This window comes from Monodelphis domestica, chromosome 5, assembly GCF_027887165.1.
Source record: "Monodelphis domestica isolate mMonDom1 chromosome 5, mMonDom1.pri, whole genome shotgun sequence".
In the NCBI taxonomy this organism is placed as follows: Eukaryota; Metazoa; Chordata; class Mammalia; order Didelphimorphia; family Didelphidae; genus Monodelphis; species Monodelphis domestica.
The window spans coordinates 193,316,636-193,333,070 of NC_077231.1; the positions used below are offsets into that span (position 1 = coordinate 193,316,636).

Sequence of the window (16,435 nt, forward strand, 5' to 3'; positions counted from 1 at the left end):
CTATTATTAGGGTTATAATTTTCTTTGACAATAGCTGTAATTTAAAACAGTCCAAGAGTAAATTTTTGATCCCATTTTTACGTAATGTTGGAGAACTCTGGTTTTCTCCGTTTGCTTTTCACGGTCATTTTGATTAATTAGATAAAGTGCCACATTTATGAGGGTCAAATATCATAACATTGTACAATAAAAGAGAGGGCTTACTCAGCTCTTCACCTTAACCTTCAATTACAAAATCTCTTAGTTTGATTAGGGCAAATGTGTATATGTTTTTTTTTTAATTGAGAATTTCAGATCAATATAGAATAGATGAAAAGAACACTAAACTACAAGTTAAAAAACTTGACTTCTACCTCTGTCATCCACTAGTATGACTTCAGGCAAGTCACATCTATGACTTAGTATCCCAATATGTAAAATGTGGTGGCCATAGGTTTCCTTGGACCACCCAAGGGTTCCATGGTACAAAACAAAATTTGAAGAACACTCAGATCTGTTAAATCTCTTATATCTGTAGAGATCTGGAAAATTCATGAAAACCTGAATTTGGACAGCAGTCAGTGGACAACAAGAATTTCAACAAAATGAGGAAGTCAGGGAAGGTCTGATATTTGGGGAAGGGTTAAATTTGTGTGAGGTTTCAAGAAGGGAAAGTATCTGAAGAGAAATGAGATGATATCAAATAAAGGCCAATTGTGCCGATCTCACAGTTTTTTTCTAGAGTTAGCCTTGTCTGTACTACCTTCCTTACCAATGTTAGGATCAAATTGAAAGGTCTAAAGCAGTATAGAAATGTGAGTTATAATTATAACCCAAGACAATGGCTGGCCAAAAACCAAATATTTGGTCTGTTAAAAGCACTGCTACTAATTCTCTAGGTAATTAAGCCATGCAAATAAGCTTTGGCCCATAGCCCAAGATCCTAACAGGAATCAGGTGCCAGAGATAATGGAGAAATTTAATTTCTTCTACCTCCCATTTCATCCCTTATCATATTGTTTTCATTGCAACCTGAGTCTGTAAAATAAAATTAGCCACAGGCAGATGCATTTATTTTCTTAGTCTAATAGTCTGGAAGGTAAAAGAAGTTAAAAAAATATATGATGACTTAAATAAGATGTTTTTAACCTTTTTTAATGAAATATGCACACCTCTGTCAGAAGGGTTAAACTTACAGTTTAACCTTTTCAGAATAATGTTTGTAAATTAATAAAAATAAAATATATAGGATTACAAAGGAAAGCTACGGTTGATGAAAATAAAGATGTTATTTTTTTAAGAAGTCCAAGAATTTTCAAGCAAACTTGGCATGTCAAATAAAATTTCTAATGATTTCAAAAAAAAGTTTTCAGACTGCCTCCATAAAAAGTATTCCCAATTGCATTTAATCATTCAAACTTATGATAATATGTACAAAAACATTTTAAAAGGCTAGAGAACTATATAAAGGTAAGTTGTGATTACAATATGATATAGATTTGACTCTTGGTCTTTAAAGTATAGGCTGGTGAAACATAAACTCTAGTAGTTTCAAACAAATTTGAAAGGCTTCAAGTATTTCTGATTTCAGAAATAGGGAGATATCTGAATATCTGCCATGCTAAATGGGTAGAGATAGTAACAGAAAGGTGGCTATTAGGAGATGGACATTGGGCCACTGTGACCTATGAAAGAGATTCTAATACCCTTCAATACTATGTGATTCCCTTCTTTGGTGGAATGACAGAAAAGGGAACTAAAAGTGGTAAGAATCACACATTTTTAGATAATCTACAAAGATGAATTAAATTGTTGACAGTCTAAATATGTAGTCTTTGTTCAATAACCAAATGAATATGTACCTGGAGAAACTAAGTCATACCCATATGAGTATTCTCTCTACCAAAAAAAATTATAAAAACATAACATAAGTACATCACAAAGTCAAAAATCAAGTTTCCCACTCAAAAAATAGATTAAAAAAGAGTTGAGGAGCTACATGGTATGTTGTAATATTTATTGGGAAGGGAAATGGGAATTGGAAAACAGGAGGATAAATGGGGAATAATGGGAGGTTTGTATAGGGTTAATGAGGAGTTAAGGGGAGAGAGGGAATATTGCTTGGTGAGGCAAGGGAGGGAGATGCCCCCTGCTGAGAGGAAACAGCAGGGGTCCAATAAGGACGATTTGTCTTTGAATGACTGAAACTGAAGTTCAGCTCCCTCTATGACCAGAAAAGATAGTCCACTTATCTGACTATGAATTCAAATAACAAAAAGTTTAATAACTAGGTGGGATTGGAGTTTTCCTCAGTTTCAGACCTGAGGCCAGGCCCCAGAGGCTGGCGGAGAGTCTCTCCCACTCCCGTCTACTTTTGTTGTTCTAATTCAGAATCTTAGCAGTACACAGAAAGCAAACAAGAACAATTCTAACCTTCAGAAGCCTGTGTCTTTGGGCTGAACCAAGAAGAGCATGCCACTCCAGACTGGGCTGACCAAGCTCCCCTCTCCTCCACCAGGACGCAAGTCCCCCCCCCCCCCTAGCAGGAAGGAAGTGCTAGTCACAAGACCCAACTGCCACTCCCAGTTGGCCCTCCCCCACACAAACTGTTAGTCTAGTTTCCTTTCCACAATGTTCAAAGGCATCAAGTAATATCTTCTCATAGTACACTTGGATATTGAAAATCTGCAAATAGATGATAATAGAACTGATGAGATCATCAAGAGAGAGAAAAATAGAGAAAAAGATAAAAGGATCTTATCCTTCAGTCTGTCCTGAGTCTTAGTATCACATACAAATAGTGGGCATGGCATGGTTGATCATAGAGAGAAATAAGTGTCACAAAAATCCATAGCAAAATCTATTTGATTTGCTATTCTGGAGGAAAAATGGTCAAGGTAGCCAAATGCTAAAGCCTAATTAAATTTGTCAATCAAGAGATCATTGAAGCAAGAATTTTTAATTGGGTGGTGAGTTCAGAAGCCAGATTATAGTGGATTCAGAAAAGAGTGAGAAGAGAGGAAGAAGAGGCTCTGAGTGTATAGGGTTATCACAAAATAACATTCATTGGTCATCCATAATATACTAAATGAAATAGTAGAATACGAAAAATGGGTAATCTTTATTTCCAACACTCATGGAAGATATTCAGATATATTTGTTGGTTTGATTCAAATGTGTGGCTGGGCTCAGTGGGGTGTAAATGTTCAACCTTTTCTTAGTTTCCACGTGGATGAAAAACTCTGCCTGAATAATCATGGCCTGATGTGCTCCTGGAGGGAGGACCTGGTAGAGTACCACATCATGTAACTGTGGACCTTTTTATTCAATATTTTTTAATCAGTGAATTTGATGAAGATACAATAATAAGCATGCTTATAATATCTGAAGATGACACAAAATGACTATGTCTCTAGTGTCTAGCACAATACTTGAGCATGTAGTCATTACTTACTAAGTGCTTTATGACTGAATGATAGATTGATTTAAAATGAGGAAGGAAAGCATACTCAATCATGAAAGTGAGGGGAGGTTAGTTATTTTTATTATATATATATAACATGTAACATAACAATAATATAATGCATATGCTTTGTTATAAATATTTAATAAGTTATGATAAATATGCATACCCAAGAGAAACAAATTTCCTCATTATCTCTGTCCAAAAAATCTTTATCTCTCTTATTTTTCTTCTTTCCTATTATTCCTTCCCCCTCCCCAAGAAGGCAGGTAATATAATTTTAATTTATTCATAATTACATAATGCATATTTCTATGTTTTTCATGTTATAAAATAAAACAAATATTGCTTACACTAGATAAAAATTTAGGAAGGAAATAAAATAAAGGATGATATGTTTCAATTTGCATTTGGACTCCATCTATTACTTCTATGGTGATGAATATACTTTTTCATCATGAGTTCCTTCTAGTTGTCCTAGATTCTTTCCTTGCTGGTAATAATTAGATCATTCACAGTTTTACATCAGACATTATTGTTGTTAATGTATGTAAATGTAAATGTTAAATATTCTTCAGGTTTGACCACTTCACTCTGCATCACTTTATATAAGTCTTTCCAGGATGTTTTGTAATTATCTTGTTTGTCATTTCTTATGGCACAATAGGAATCCTATTCCTGAGCTTCTTCAGTCATTCCCCAATTGATAGACATTCCTTCAGGTTCCAGTTATTTGCCACCATATAAAACACAGTTATAAATATTTTAGAACATATAGTTTCTTTTCCTTTTTCCTTGATCGCTTTAGGAAATAAACCCAATAGCGTTAATTACTAGATCAAAATGAATTTTTAAAAGGTCTCTATAGGTAATTATGAATAAAAATAAGGATTAACTTTTTAAGAAATATATAGAAATTCTTATATTTAGGTTCAGAATGTCAGCAAAAAACAAAAAGTATAGTCTTGCGAAATACTGATAGAAATACAATCTATAGTTCAAGAGATATGAAGTCCAGATGTATCCTGCACTGGTCAAACATCTATAATACAGTAATCAGTTTTGAGTAGTACAACTTTAATGATTCCAACAAAACAGGGAGGGCAGTCAGATTAGCGAAGTACGTAGAAATCATGACAAATGAGACATGGATGGAAAGAACTGGGCAAGGTGAACCTAGCAAAGGCTAATCGGGGTCATAATATCTATCTATCTTCAAATGTCTAATAGCAAGAATTTTTGCTGTTATTTGGAAGAACAATTTCATACTACAAAAGTGTTTGTTACAGAGACAAATAGCTAAATATGTAGAAATGTCCTATAAAACATAAATACACAGTGAATCTTTCATCCCTGGATGTGCTGCTCAGGCAGGCTGACAGACCACATCTGACAGTAAACCACTTCTTACAGATAAGTATTGCAGTGGACAGATTGTTAGAACTGGAGTCAAGAAAATGAGTTCAAACCCAACCTCAGACACTTTTAGCTGTGACCCTGGGCAAGTCATTTAAGCTTTATTTGACTTTTTCCTCAACTGCAAAACAGGTATAGTACTAGTACCTACCTCAAAGGGGTGTTGTCAGGATGGAATAAGGTAATATCGGAAAAGCACTTAGCACATAATAGGAACTATATAAATGTTTATTCCCTCTCCCCTTCTCTGTCAGAATTATTATAGTGAAGACTCCTAAATTCCATAGTGGGACTCTGGGCTAGAAAAAAAGGTATAAATGATATTAAGACTGGCATCACTTTCGATTAAAATGTAAGTAGAAAATATTTAATAAAACAAATAAAATATTATCAAACATAGATCATGTTAATATGTGGTCATCTGTGTCACTCTGAAGTCCCGAGATACTCATGCAAGGTCAATGGCCCAAGTTTATGTTTGAGTTTGATACCATTAGTCTGGATGCTCTAATTCCCTTCCAATTCGACATTTTAATGATAATGTGCTCTTAGGACAACAATAACACCTTTGTGAACAAAGAAATCTTGTACCAGATATCTTTAACTTATAACTTGTTTGCTATGTCTGTCCAAAGGGATTCAGTGACAGTTCTGACAGATGCCACCCCTGAAAAATTGGAAGGTAGGTAAAGGTTTTCTTTGGCCTTATTCAACCACCAGAAATTCTCTCTTTCTTACTACCTTTTGTTACTTCTTGTGTTTGTCTTGTGGAATTCCAGCTGTTGATATCGCCCATCCCCTTTTTTGGTACCTTGATGAAGTTTGTGGTCTCCTAGAGCACCCTTGTGATACCTTACCCAACTGGACCACCCATCCCATTTCCCATTCCTACCATGGTCCTGCTTGATCTCAGCTGGAAATCTGAACTTTTTTTATAATGGATGAATTTGACCTTCCCAATGGAATATTTGCATTTTTAGAAATCTGATCTTGTTAAGCCAGATAAATGCATAGTTAGTGAGATATAAAAGATATATTTTTGAATGACAGTACCATTTCCAGACTTCCACCAAGGCTGCCACCCCTATCCTCTACAAGCCAGTAAACCTGGAATTAGCAATTTGGTACTCCACTTCTGAGACTATGTGGACTCTCATTCTATACAAATTCCCTTCATACTCTGGAGCTATATATCAATTTGAGGTACTAGAGAGACTTTTTGAATTATAGATCTTGGCTTTCTTGGCCAAGTAGGGATTAAAGAAATGGAAAAAACAACAAACAACAAAAATAACCTCTTTCTCCCTTTCCCTCTCCTTCTACCTCGGAATGGGAAGGCTCCAGAACAGAAGGGACCAAGGATAGAAGAAAGTGTGGGGAAGAGATACAATACTTACCAAAAGTCAAATTGGAACCACCAAGAGAAGTACCCCTGGACAACCCATCACAAAGGACACACATATCCAGCACTGTGAGACATTCTCCTACATTTTTTTAAATCTAGACAAATTGGAGAACAGATGAGAAGCTGCAGATTGCAACCGTGAGTTCAGGCAGAACTCCAAAGGTAATGAATTGCAAAAACGACCATCTTGAACTTTGAGCACTCTCTCCCTTCCCTGCTGTAGCTGCTCTGTTTAGACAGCTGTCATGCCCTGGTTGACTCTCAGAGACTGCAAGGTGACAGATATATGCTGGTACCATCGAATTTCATGCTTTTAATGGGAGACCGAATCCATTTTCTTCAGACGGGTACCCTTAAATTGTACACCTCTCAGCGTGAATAAACTCCTCTCAGCAAGAACAAAATAGAAATACATGTGAAACTTAATTTGCCTTTATCTTGTGAAATGGCAGGTTTCTGGGGAGAAAACAGGGAAAGTTTTTCTTCATTTAGAAAAAAAATTGTTTTTTCAACACTGTGTAAGGCAAAATGCTGCTGAATAGAAATGGTTTGTTTAGAATGCAAGAAGGGGCTGTGCCTTTTGGTGGTCTGAAAGGAGTGACAGGTAACTGATGTCAAACAGCAAATAAGCATGAGGCTAACATTTCCCCTTGCTAAGATGGCTACAGAGGTCCAACCCATTCCTTTTTGTTTAGGAGGAGGGAATCTAGCTGCAGTGTGCTAGGCTGGTGGAGCACACAGTGTGGTTTGAGGTCTCGGATGGGAAATTTCAATGCTGTTACAGAATCATTATGGGGATAGGACCTGTAATTACTTTATTATAGGGAACCCCCTCTCTGAATTCAAGTAAGAAACTTATCTACAAATTATATTCGTAGAGAGTTGTCTAGAGCCCTTGAAAGTGAAATAATTTACTTAGTCACCCAGAGGCTGTCAGAGAGGGGACCGGACCCTAAGTGTTCCTGGACCCAAGACTAGCTATCTATCCATTACACCATGTTACCTAATAGCTTATATTTATATAGCAATTTACATTTTATAAATTGCTTTTCCTTCCACAACAATTCTGGAGGGCAAATAGAACAAATGTACTATTACCCCATTTCAAGGATGAAGGAACTGTGGTTTGAAGAAGCAAGTGATTTGCTTAAGGTCACATAGATAGCAACTCTGTGGGATAACAACTTGTCAGAGTTGATTTCCAATTCAGTTCCAGGCTCTCTTTAAACTTAGTCATTCTTTTTTTTTTTTGAAGTTCAATATTTGGGGAATTTATTTTAAACAAATTTGGGTCTTAGGTTTATTTTATTGTTATTTCATTTTTCCATTTACATGTAAAAGCAAATTTTAGCATTAGTATTAAAAAAGTTAAATTCCAAATTCTCTTCCTCTCACCTTCATCCTTGAAATGGCAAACAATTTGATATAGGTTGTCTTGCAAAACACATTACTATATTAGTCATGTTGTGAAATAAAACATAACACCACCCCAAAAAAAGAAAAAGAAAAAAAAGGGGGGAAAGTATGCTTTGATCTTCATTTCAGACTCCATCTGTTCTTTCTCTGGTGGTAGATAGCATTTTTCTAGTTCTTTAAAATTATCTTGGATCATGGTATTGTATTGCTGAGAATACTGAAGTCATTAACAATTAATCATCATACAATGTTCTTGTGGTTCTGCTCACTTCACTTTTCATCAGTTCATGTAAGTCTTTTCAGGTTTTTTCTGAAAGCTTCCTGCTCATTATTTCTTAGAGCACTATAGTATTCTGTCACAATCCATATGCCAAAACTTGTTCAATCATTCCCCAGTTGATGGCCATCCTCTTAATTTCCAATTCCTTGCTACCACAAAAAAGAATTATCATAAATACTTTTGTTCCTATTTAAAAGATCTCTTTGGGATACAGACATAGTAAAGATATTGCTAGGTCAAAGAATATGTGCAGTTTTAGGCCACTGAGCAGAGTTCCAAATTGAATGAATGGTTGAATCAATTGACAAATCCACCAACAGTGCATTAGCATCCCAATTTTTCCACATCACTTCCAACATTATTTTCCTTTTCTGTCATATTAGTCAAAATGATGTGTAAGGTATAATTCAGAGTTCTTTTAATTTGTATTTCTCTAATCAATAGTAATTTAGAGCCTTTTTAAAAAAATTAATTTATTTAGTCAATTTAGAACATTATTCCTTGGTTACAAGAATCATATAATTTCCCTCCATTCCCTACCCCCAACCTTCCAGTAGCGACATGCAATTTATTGGATTTTACATGTGTCCTTGATCAGAACCTATTTTCATATTGTTGGTCTTTGCATTAGGATTTTCATTTAGAGTCTACTTCCACAGCCATATTCCTCTTGACCCATGTAATCAAGCAGTTGTATTTCATTGGTGTTTCTGCTCCCACAGTGTTTCCTCTGAATGTGGATAGTGTTTTTTTCTCATAGATCCCTCTGAGTTGTTCAGGATCACTGCATTACCACTAATGGAGAAGTCCAGTACATACAATTGTACCACAGTGCATCGATCCCTGTGTACAATGTTCTCCTGATTCTCCTCCTTTTGCTCTGCATCAATTCCTGGAGGTTGTTCCAGTTCACATAGAATTCCTCCACTTTATTATTCCTTTTAGCACAATAGTATTCCATCACCAACATATACCACAATTTGTTCAGCCATTCCCCAATTGAAGGGCATCCCCTCATTTTCCAATTTTTTGCCACCACCATGAGCACAGCTATGAATATTTTTGTACATGTCTTTTTCCTTATTATCTCTTTGGAGTACAAGCCCAGCAGTGCTATGGCTGGATCAAAGGGCAGACAGTCTTTTAGGCCCTTTGGGTATAGTTCCAAATTGTCCTCCAGAATGGTTGGATAAATGCACAACTCCACCAGCAATGCATTAATGTCCCAACATTGCCACATCTTCTCTAGCATTCATTACTTTCTGTTGTTGTCATGTTAGCCAATCTGTTAGGTGTGAGAAGGTACCTCAGAGTTGCTTTGATTTGCATCTCTCTCATGAGTTTTAGAACACTTTTTCATGTGCTTATTAATAGTTTTAATTTCTTTAACTGAAAATTGTGTATTCATGTCCCTTGCCCATTTATCAATTGGAGAATGGCTTGATTTTTTGTACAATTAGTTTAGCTCTTTATAAATTTGAGTAATTAGACCTTTGTCAGAGGTTTTTGTTATGAAGATTGTTTCCCAATTTGTTGCTTCCCTTCTAATTGTAGTTGCATTGGTTTTGTTTGTACAAAACCTTTTTAATTTGATGTAATCAAAATTATTGATTTTACATTTTGTGATATTTTCTAGCTCTTGCTTGGTTTTAAAGCCTTTCCTTTCCCAAAGATCTAACATGTATACTATTGTGTTCACCTAATTTGTTTATAGTTTCCTTCTTTATATTTAAGTCATTTACTCATTCTGAGTTTATCTTCGTGTAAGGTGTGAAATGTTGATCCAAACCTAATCTCTCCCATACTGTCTTTCAATTTTCCCAGCAGTTTTTATCAAATAGTGGATTTTCATCCCAAAAGTTGGGATCTTTGGGTTTGTCATATACTGTCTTGCTGAGCTCACTTACTCCAAGTTTATTCCACTGATCCTCCTTTCTGTCTCTTATCCAGTACCAAATTGTTTTGATGACCATTGCATTATAGTATAGTTTGAGATCTGGGACTGCAAGGCCTCCTTCCTTCACATTTTTTTTATGATTTCCCTAGATATCCTTGCTCTTTTGTTCATCCAAATGAACTTTGTTATGTTTTTTTTTCCTAATTCAGTAAAAATGTTTTTGGTAGCTCAATGGGTATGGCACTAAATAAATTAATTAATTTGGGTAGGATGGTCATTTTTAGTATGTTTGCTCATCCTACCCATGAGCAGTAGATGTTTTTCCAATTGTTTAGATCTAGTTTTAGTTGTGTGGAGAGTGTTTTGTAGTTGTGTTCATATAGTTCCTGTGTTTGTCTCTGCAGATAGATTCCCAAGTATTTTACATTGTCTAGGGTGATTTTAAATGAAATTTCTAAAACTTAGTCATTCTATGTCCTATAAATGCTAACAGTAACTAGAGGAAGCAGTAGATGACAGAAAGAATAATGGATGGAAAGCTAGAAAACATCCATTCCAGTCTTGGCTGTGCTATTTAATAGCTATGTATTAAAGACATTTTACTTCCCTAGACCTCAGTCTCCATAACTATCAAAGGAGGAAGTTGGGCTAGATGAGTATTGGGGGTCTGATCCCCATACCCACCCCAAAAGATCTACAAGGATCTTGAAAGTAGCTGACAAGAACCCTGCCATGTTCCTTTCTTTGTCTTAAAATCTTCCAGGCTGGAAACTTCTAGTCACCTGCTATCATCAATTGGACCTTACTAGCCAGGCCTTATTGTCCTCCTATTTATGCTATTAGAGATGGAATTCAATAAGACAAACCTGAATAAGACTCCACACTTTACTACAAAACCTCTGATTATACCTGCCAGGAGGGCTGTTGTCTTGTGTGAAATTACCAAAAAGTTACACTGAGGCAATTCTCCAAGCCAGATAACATTTATTTGCAGGATCATGCTGCCTGTCAATAAATAGGTCAGTGGCTTGCCTCAGTGTATGTCAAAGATCTCTAGCAAAAGGATGGCTCCCCCTTCATGGGTTTTGGTAAATATAAAACAAAGAAATGACCAGAATAGATGACATCATAGGACTGGGGACAACATGATTGATTGGAATTTTGGTAACAGGGGCTCACAACGATCCTTCTCTCATGGAACTAAGAAGTTCATTATTTGACTCAAGGTGTAAGATAACTTAGAATTTGGATAACAAGTCAGACATTCTTGAAGGATAACTCAGTGGTTGTAAAGATTTTAGGTCCAAAGACTCCCTTGCATTCATACATATTCCCCAAGGTCAGTTAAGTTCCTTGGGGTAAGAATAGATCAGCGATTAGCCAGAGAGATGGATTTTTAAACAACCCATTAGATGCCAATTCTGAACCAAGTTCAGAGAAAAAGAACCATGACTTAAGCACTTATAAGACAAAAAGCAATTACAGGAGAAAATCAATTACTTATGAAGAGGATCAATATGAAAATGACATCCTATAATGTGTAAACATGTCATATATATATGTATATGTATATACATATATATATATATATACACACACACACACACACACACACACACACTAAATATATACTAAATATAAAGGAATTTTGTATAACCTTGAGCCAAGTCCAGTAAGCCTCTTTCAGGATTATTGTTGATACCCCTTCCTCCTTCCACCATAGCAAGAGGTTCTGATAATCCCTCCTGCTTTTATCCCAAAATGCTTTCTAGGCCCTTTCTCCCACCCCACTTCCATTTTTTCCGGGTTTGACCCTGACTTTGGTTATGTTTGATGGCCTGTGATTAACTTCAGAGTTTTTATTTAGAGACTTATGATGTTCCAACTGGGAGTTAACATTGACCTGTGATAAAAGCCTAATTTTTTTACCCTTACTACCTTTCATCTTAAAATCAATATTGTGTATTTGTTCTAAGACAGAACAGCACTAAGGACAAGGCAATGGGAGTTAAGTAATTTGCGCAGGGTCACACAGCTAAGAAGTATCTGAGGCAAGATTTGAACCCAGAATGTCCTGCTCTCATCCTGGTTCTCTATCCACAGAGCCACCTAGGTGCCCCCCAAAAGGCTAATGTTTTTGGCAACTTTATATGACTCTTTGATGAAAGCCTCTACAAGCCACATTTGGCACGATTGGTAGAGCCAAGAAACTCTATAATTTCTCTACTGAATGTATGGCATATGAAAAAACAGCATAAATGGGGGTAGGGAAGAAATATTTACCTAAGAACTCACCTGCTTAGAAGGCATGATACCAAACAAGGGGAACATTAAGGCAGGCAGCAAAGCTGCTATAGACAGAGGTACAGCTTCTGTGAGCCAAAATATGGCAACAACAAAGAGGGTATATGCACATTCTGCTTCCTGGAATGAATTAAGGTAAAAACACAAAGTGAGAATGGGTTAGGAAAAAAATCACATAAACTATATTACTGGTTTATGAGACAAGACATTCCTAAGACTCATGTCTGTTTGTTTCATGGGAAATAGTTATTCCTGGATACTTAAACACAACTCATTGATAATTTTTAAAATGGCAAGGAAAAGAAAACCTCTAATGATTTCTCCATAGAAAGAAAAAAATCATGATCAGCTCTCTAAATGCACACTAATATTGATGATGTGTCTCTACTCTCTTTAGCATCGGTTATTCTACAAAGACTAGAAATTATCCTTGAAGTTTAGAAAGTTCAGTCATGGTTTTTGAACTTATGTTCAGTGCTGAAGTTAGACTCTTCACCTGGGGCACTTCACCCTCCACCCTTTCATTTAGTTTTTTTGTTTGTTGTTTGAATAGATTTATCATTTTTTTAAGGTTTTCTTTCTAGCATTACATCAGAATTCTTTGAATCCCTTTTCACCTAGACTGACCTCTGCTTCATGAAAAAAACAATAAAATAATGACATAATGCAAATACATTTATCATGTACCATTATCATGTACCATGTATCATTATCATTGTCTCCCAGAATTAAACGATTCCCCCTCTCCTTTCCACAATAAAGGGGAGCTATGTTTCACTTTCTATTCTCTACTGTTTTCGTGGTTTTTAACTGACTGATGTTTTCATTTATATTTTTGTGATCATTGTACACACTGTTCTCTTGATTCTGCTCATTTTGTTATGCATTAGTTCATAGAAATATTTCCTAGTTTTCAAAATTCCTCATGTTCACTGCTTCTGACTGCCCTGTTTCCAGGTGGTACAGGGGAACAGTTTGTTGTACCTAGAGACAGGAGGTCAATTCAAATCCAGTCTCAGATACTTACTAGTTCTGTGATCCTGACCAAGCCAAGGTAGAAATCTGCTCTCTACCAATTTCCTCAGATGTAATAATGGTGACAATAAGAGCACTAACCTTCCAGGCTTGTTTTAAAGTTAAATGAAATAATACTTGTAAAGTGCATTGCAGAGTACCTTGAATATAATAGGTGCTTAATAGATGTTTGTTCTCTCCTGCATCCCTACATATACCATATCTACTCATTCTTTCCCCTGTCAACAGGCATTGACTCTATACCCATTCCTTTGCTACCACAAAGCAGCATTTGGAATTTTGTTTCTGCCTTTGACTTCCTTGGAGTATATGTCCAGTAATGATATTGTGAAGTAATTAAGTCACTTACTCAAGATATAAATCTTATTATGGTTTCCTCTTAATTTTAATGGTTATTCAACAAGAATTACTACATCTTCAGTGTTTGTAATAGGTTGTAAGATTGAATGGAGGGTTTTTATGTGATTTTATTTTAATTCAGACAGGAAATAAGGCTTCACAGTCTTTGACCATGAAGAGTAGATGAACAAACCAGCTTGGACTGGGATCAAACCTTGAAATATTGACCTCAGTACTGTACTTTGGCCAGCAGAGAAGAGAAAGCAAAAAAGAAGGATGTTAATTCATTCAACTTCTTCAACATGCTTTTCATTGAGCATTTATTGCCATGTCATGTTAAGTACTTTGTGGAGAATAGCTCATGTTCCCTCTCCTTAAGAAACTTATATTCTAGCACATAAATAACGTGGCAACATGTTGCCCTTCATGACTTCATTTATGTCACCGCCATCAGTGACCCTAATATTCATTTTAAAATGATATTCCTTTGCATAAAAATGTGGGGGATTTGGGAGAAAAGATGAAAGGACACATAGTATAATTTGCCAGAGGTTTTATACTCCATTAGGATGGTCCTATTCAAATCATAGCTAACTCTATTCATCTATTCCCTTCCCCACCTTCCCCTTACCTCACATTTTAAGCAATATTTAAATGGAACTGGGAATTTAGGGCACCTCACTGGTACAGTGGATAGAGTACCATGCCTGAAGTCAGAAAGTCCTAAGTCCAAATCTGGTATCAGATACTTATTAGCTGTGTGACTCTGGGCAAGTCATTTAGCCCTGCTTGCCTCAGTTTCTTTATCTGTAAAATGTGTTACTGATGGAAATGGTAAACCATTCCAGTATCTTTGCAAAAAAATTCAGAAAGGGATCATAAGGAGTTAGACAATGAACAACAACAACACAACAACAGGATTATTACAACTGGAAAGTATTTATAACTTTCTCTTCTATTTTGCTTTTTTAATTTGGTTGGTTGGTTCTAGTTGGTTGGTTTTCCCAAGATGTATATTTAAATGATCTCTACCCTTGCCCTCTTCAACAACCTCTACATTCCCCCCACCTACCCAAAAAAGAATTTCCTTTCTGCTTCTGTCTTAGAAAATGAAGGCAGCCGACCTCCCTCCCCCTGCCAATTATAAGACAGGGTAGAACTTCAATTTACCATGCCCAGAGTATTCTCAGGGTCAAAGAGAAAGGACAGACAAGCAGACTTCCTCAGACTATCTCCTTTTCCCTGCTTATCTGTAAGTCCCAAACTCCTCTCCCTTTTGACCTCTTGCTTTTGAAAGTCCAAAGTGTCCTTTGGAGTCATTCATGTTTTCTCTGGTATCTTGTCCCTTGTAGTTAATTATGAAGTACAGACAACAATAAACATTGGAATGAGAACTTTGCCTTGAAGATTGAAAATCACTTCAGGCTTCAGGGTTCATGTAAACCCTGACAACATCAGTAAGTTTTAAAAATAAAAGTAAGTTTAGTTTGTTTTTTCCTGACCAGATCTGTGACTTTATCAGTATTTTGAGCACCTAGTGGGGAAATTCTTGGACTAATGCTGATGGATACCTTTTAATCTTAGAAAGTTGCTAGGACACTGAGGAGTTGTCATTTGCCCATGTTCATAAAGTCAGGATGAGACAAGGGCAGGACTGGAACTGTGGTCTTCCTGTATTCCTGTGGCCCTCTCTTTCTCCTATGCTCTGCTGCTTTTACTTAAAATAAAATTTTCAGTATTAAGTTCAATTGAGGAAGGGAGTTGAGAGGACCTTTCTGACTCCAAAGCCATCTCTCTCTATGCACTGTCCCACTTCTGGTATTGTCAATGTTAGACTGAATAACTAAGTGGCTACGCTATCCTTCCCTTGACTCAAATAAGAAATTTACCCATAGCTTTGCTGGACCAACTTCACACTTCAGCCTGAGCCAATTCATTCCCAATCTACTTTCTACAATTCTTTCTTTTCCTTGCTTACTATCTCTTCATGCTTCACTCTCAGTTTGATCTTTTCTTCTCCATGGACCACTACCTTGCTTCTCCTCCCCTTCCTTCATGCTCCTAGGTGGCTCTGGGTTCTTATTCATCTCAATAACCTCTTCTGGCCTTTTATTGTTCCAGACCACTAAATCTTGATAGAACTTTTCTCTTGCCTGGCCCAGCTCTCCATACCTGACCTGCTTGCTTTCCCAAATCCTTCTTCCTGCTCTCAGCAGCTGAATAGGCTTACCTTTCTCACCTAAAAAGGACCTGTCTAGAAGCAAGGGAAGACTGCTCTGACTAGGCGGATTAGAGCCTGGGGACATTTCAATAGAATTCTAACTGACTGAAATTACCACGGGAGATGTGGCTGATTATATTTTAAAAATCACTTTAGTTCTCTTTTAAATTATAGCCCCAAATGGAAATGAAAGGTAAATTACAGTTAAAAAAAAGTTTTCTCCCTCCCCCTCCTCTTTATGACACACTGACTGATATTAGAGAGAGTAATTTGGCTGATGAATTAAGACCCAAGTGGGCATGATCTCATCTAAGCACAGTTTGAGAAAACCTGGACCAATCACAGGCTTCTCTTGCTGCAATTCATTTTTAAAAGAGGACACGAAGTAATTAAGGAAGGGAAAAAACTAATGCATTCTGAATCCGTGTGCTACAAGAAAAACACTATTATTATTTGACAGAGCTGTGAGGGCCTCGTGGCTCAGGGTACATCTGTATTCCTCCTCCTGCAATGGTTTTTAACCACTCATATTCAGATTAATAATAAAAGCTTTAACTGTCTCAGAATGTCTCCATCCACAAAGATAAAGAGAAAAATGAGCTAAACTGCAGAGAAAAAGAAGCAAGCTTTTCTTTTTTCCTCTCTGAAAAAAGGATAGCAAAGAGGAAGACAATGATTTT

At 36.4% G+C, this 16,435-nt stretch overlaps 1 protein-coding gene and 1 long non-coding RNA gene across 3 annotated transcripts in view; one reads left to right on the forward strand and one right to left on the reverse strand.

Moving 5' to 3' along the window:
- Positions 1–6,661, forward strand: part of LOC130454587 (uncharacterized) — a 54,517-nt gene extending 47,856 nt beyond the window's left edge. Inside the window, exons 2-3 of the long non-coding RNA XR_008912285.1 lie at positions 5,494–5,540; positions 6,196–6,661. This is a non-coding gene — a long non-coding RNA (uncharacterized LOC130454587). The remainder of the gene's footprint in view (positions 1–5,493; positions 5,541–6,195) is intronic.
- SLC13A1 (solute carrier family 13 member 1) overlaps positions 1–16,435 on the reverse strand; it is a 105,871-nt gene that overhangs the window by 54,258 nt on the left and 35,178 nt on the right. For both annotated transcript variants that reach the window (XM_007504224.3, XM_007504223.3), the window contains one exon: positions 12,152–12,280. In XM_007504224.3, the coding sequence (XP_007504286.1) occupies positions 12,152–12,280 (129 nt within the window). The remainder of the gene's footprint in view (positions 1–12,151; positions 12,281–16,435) is intronic.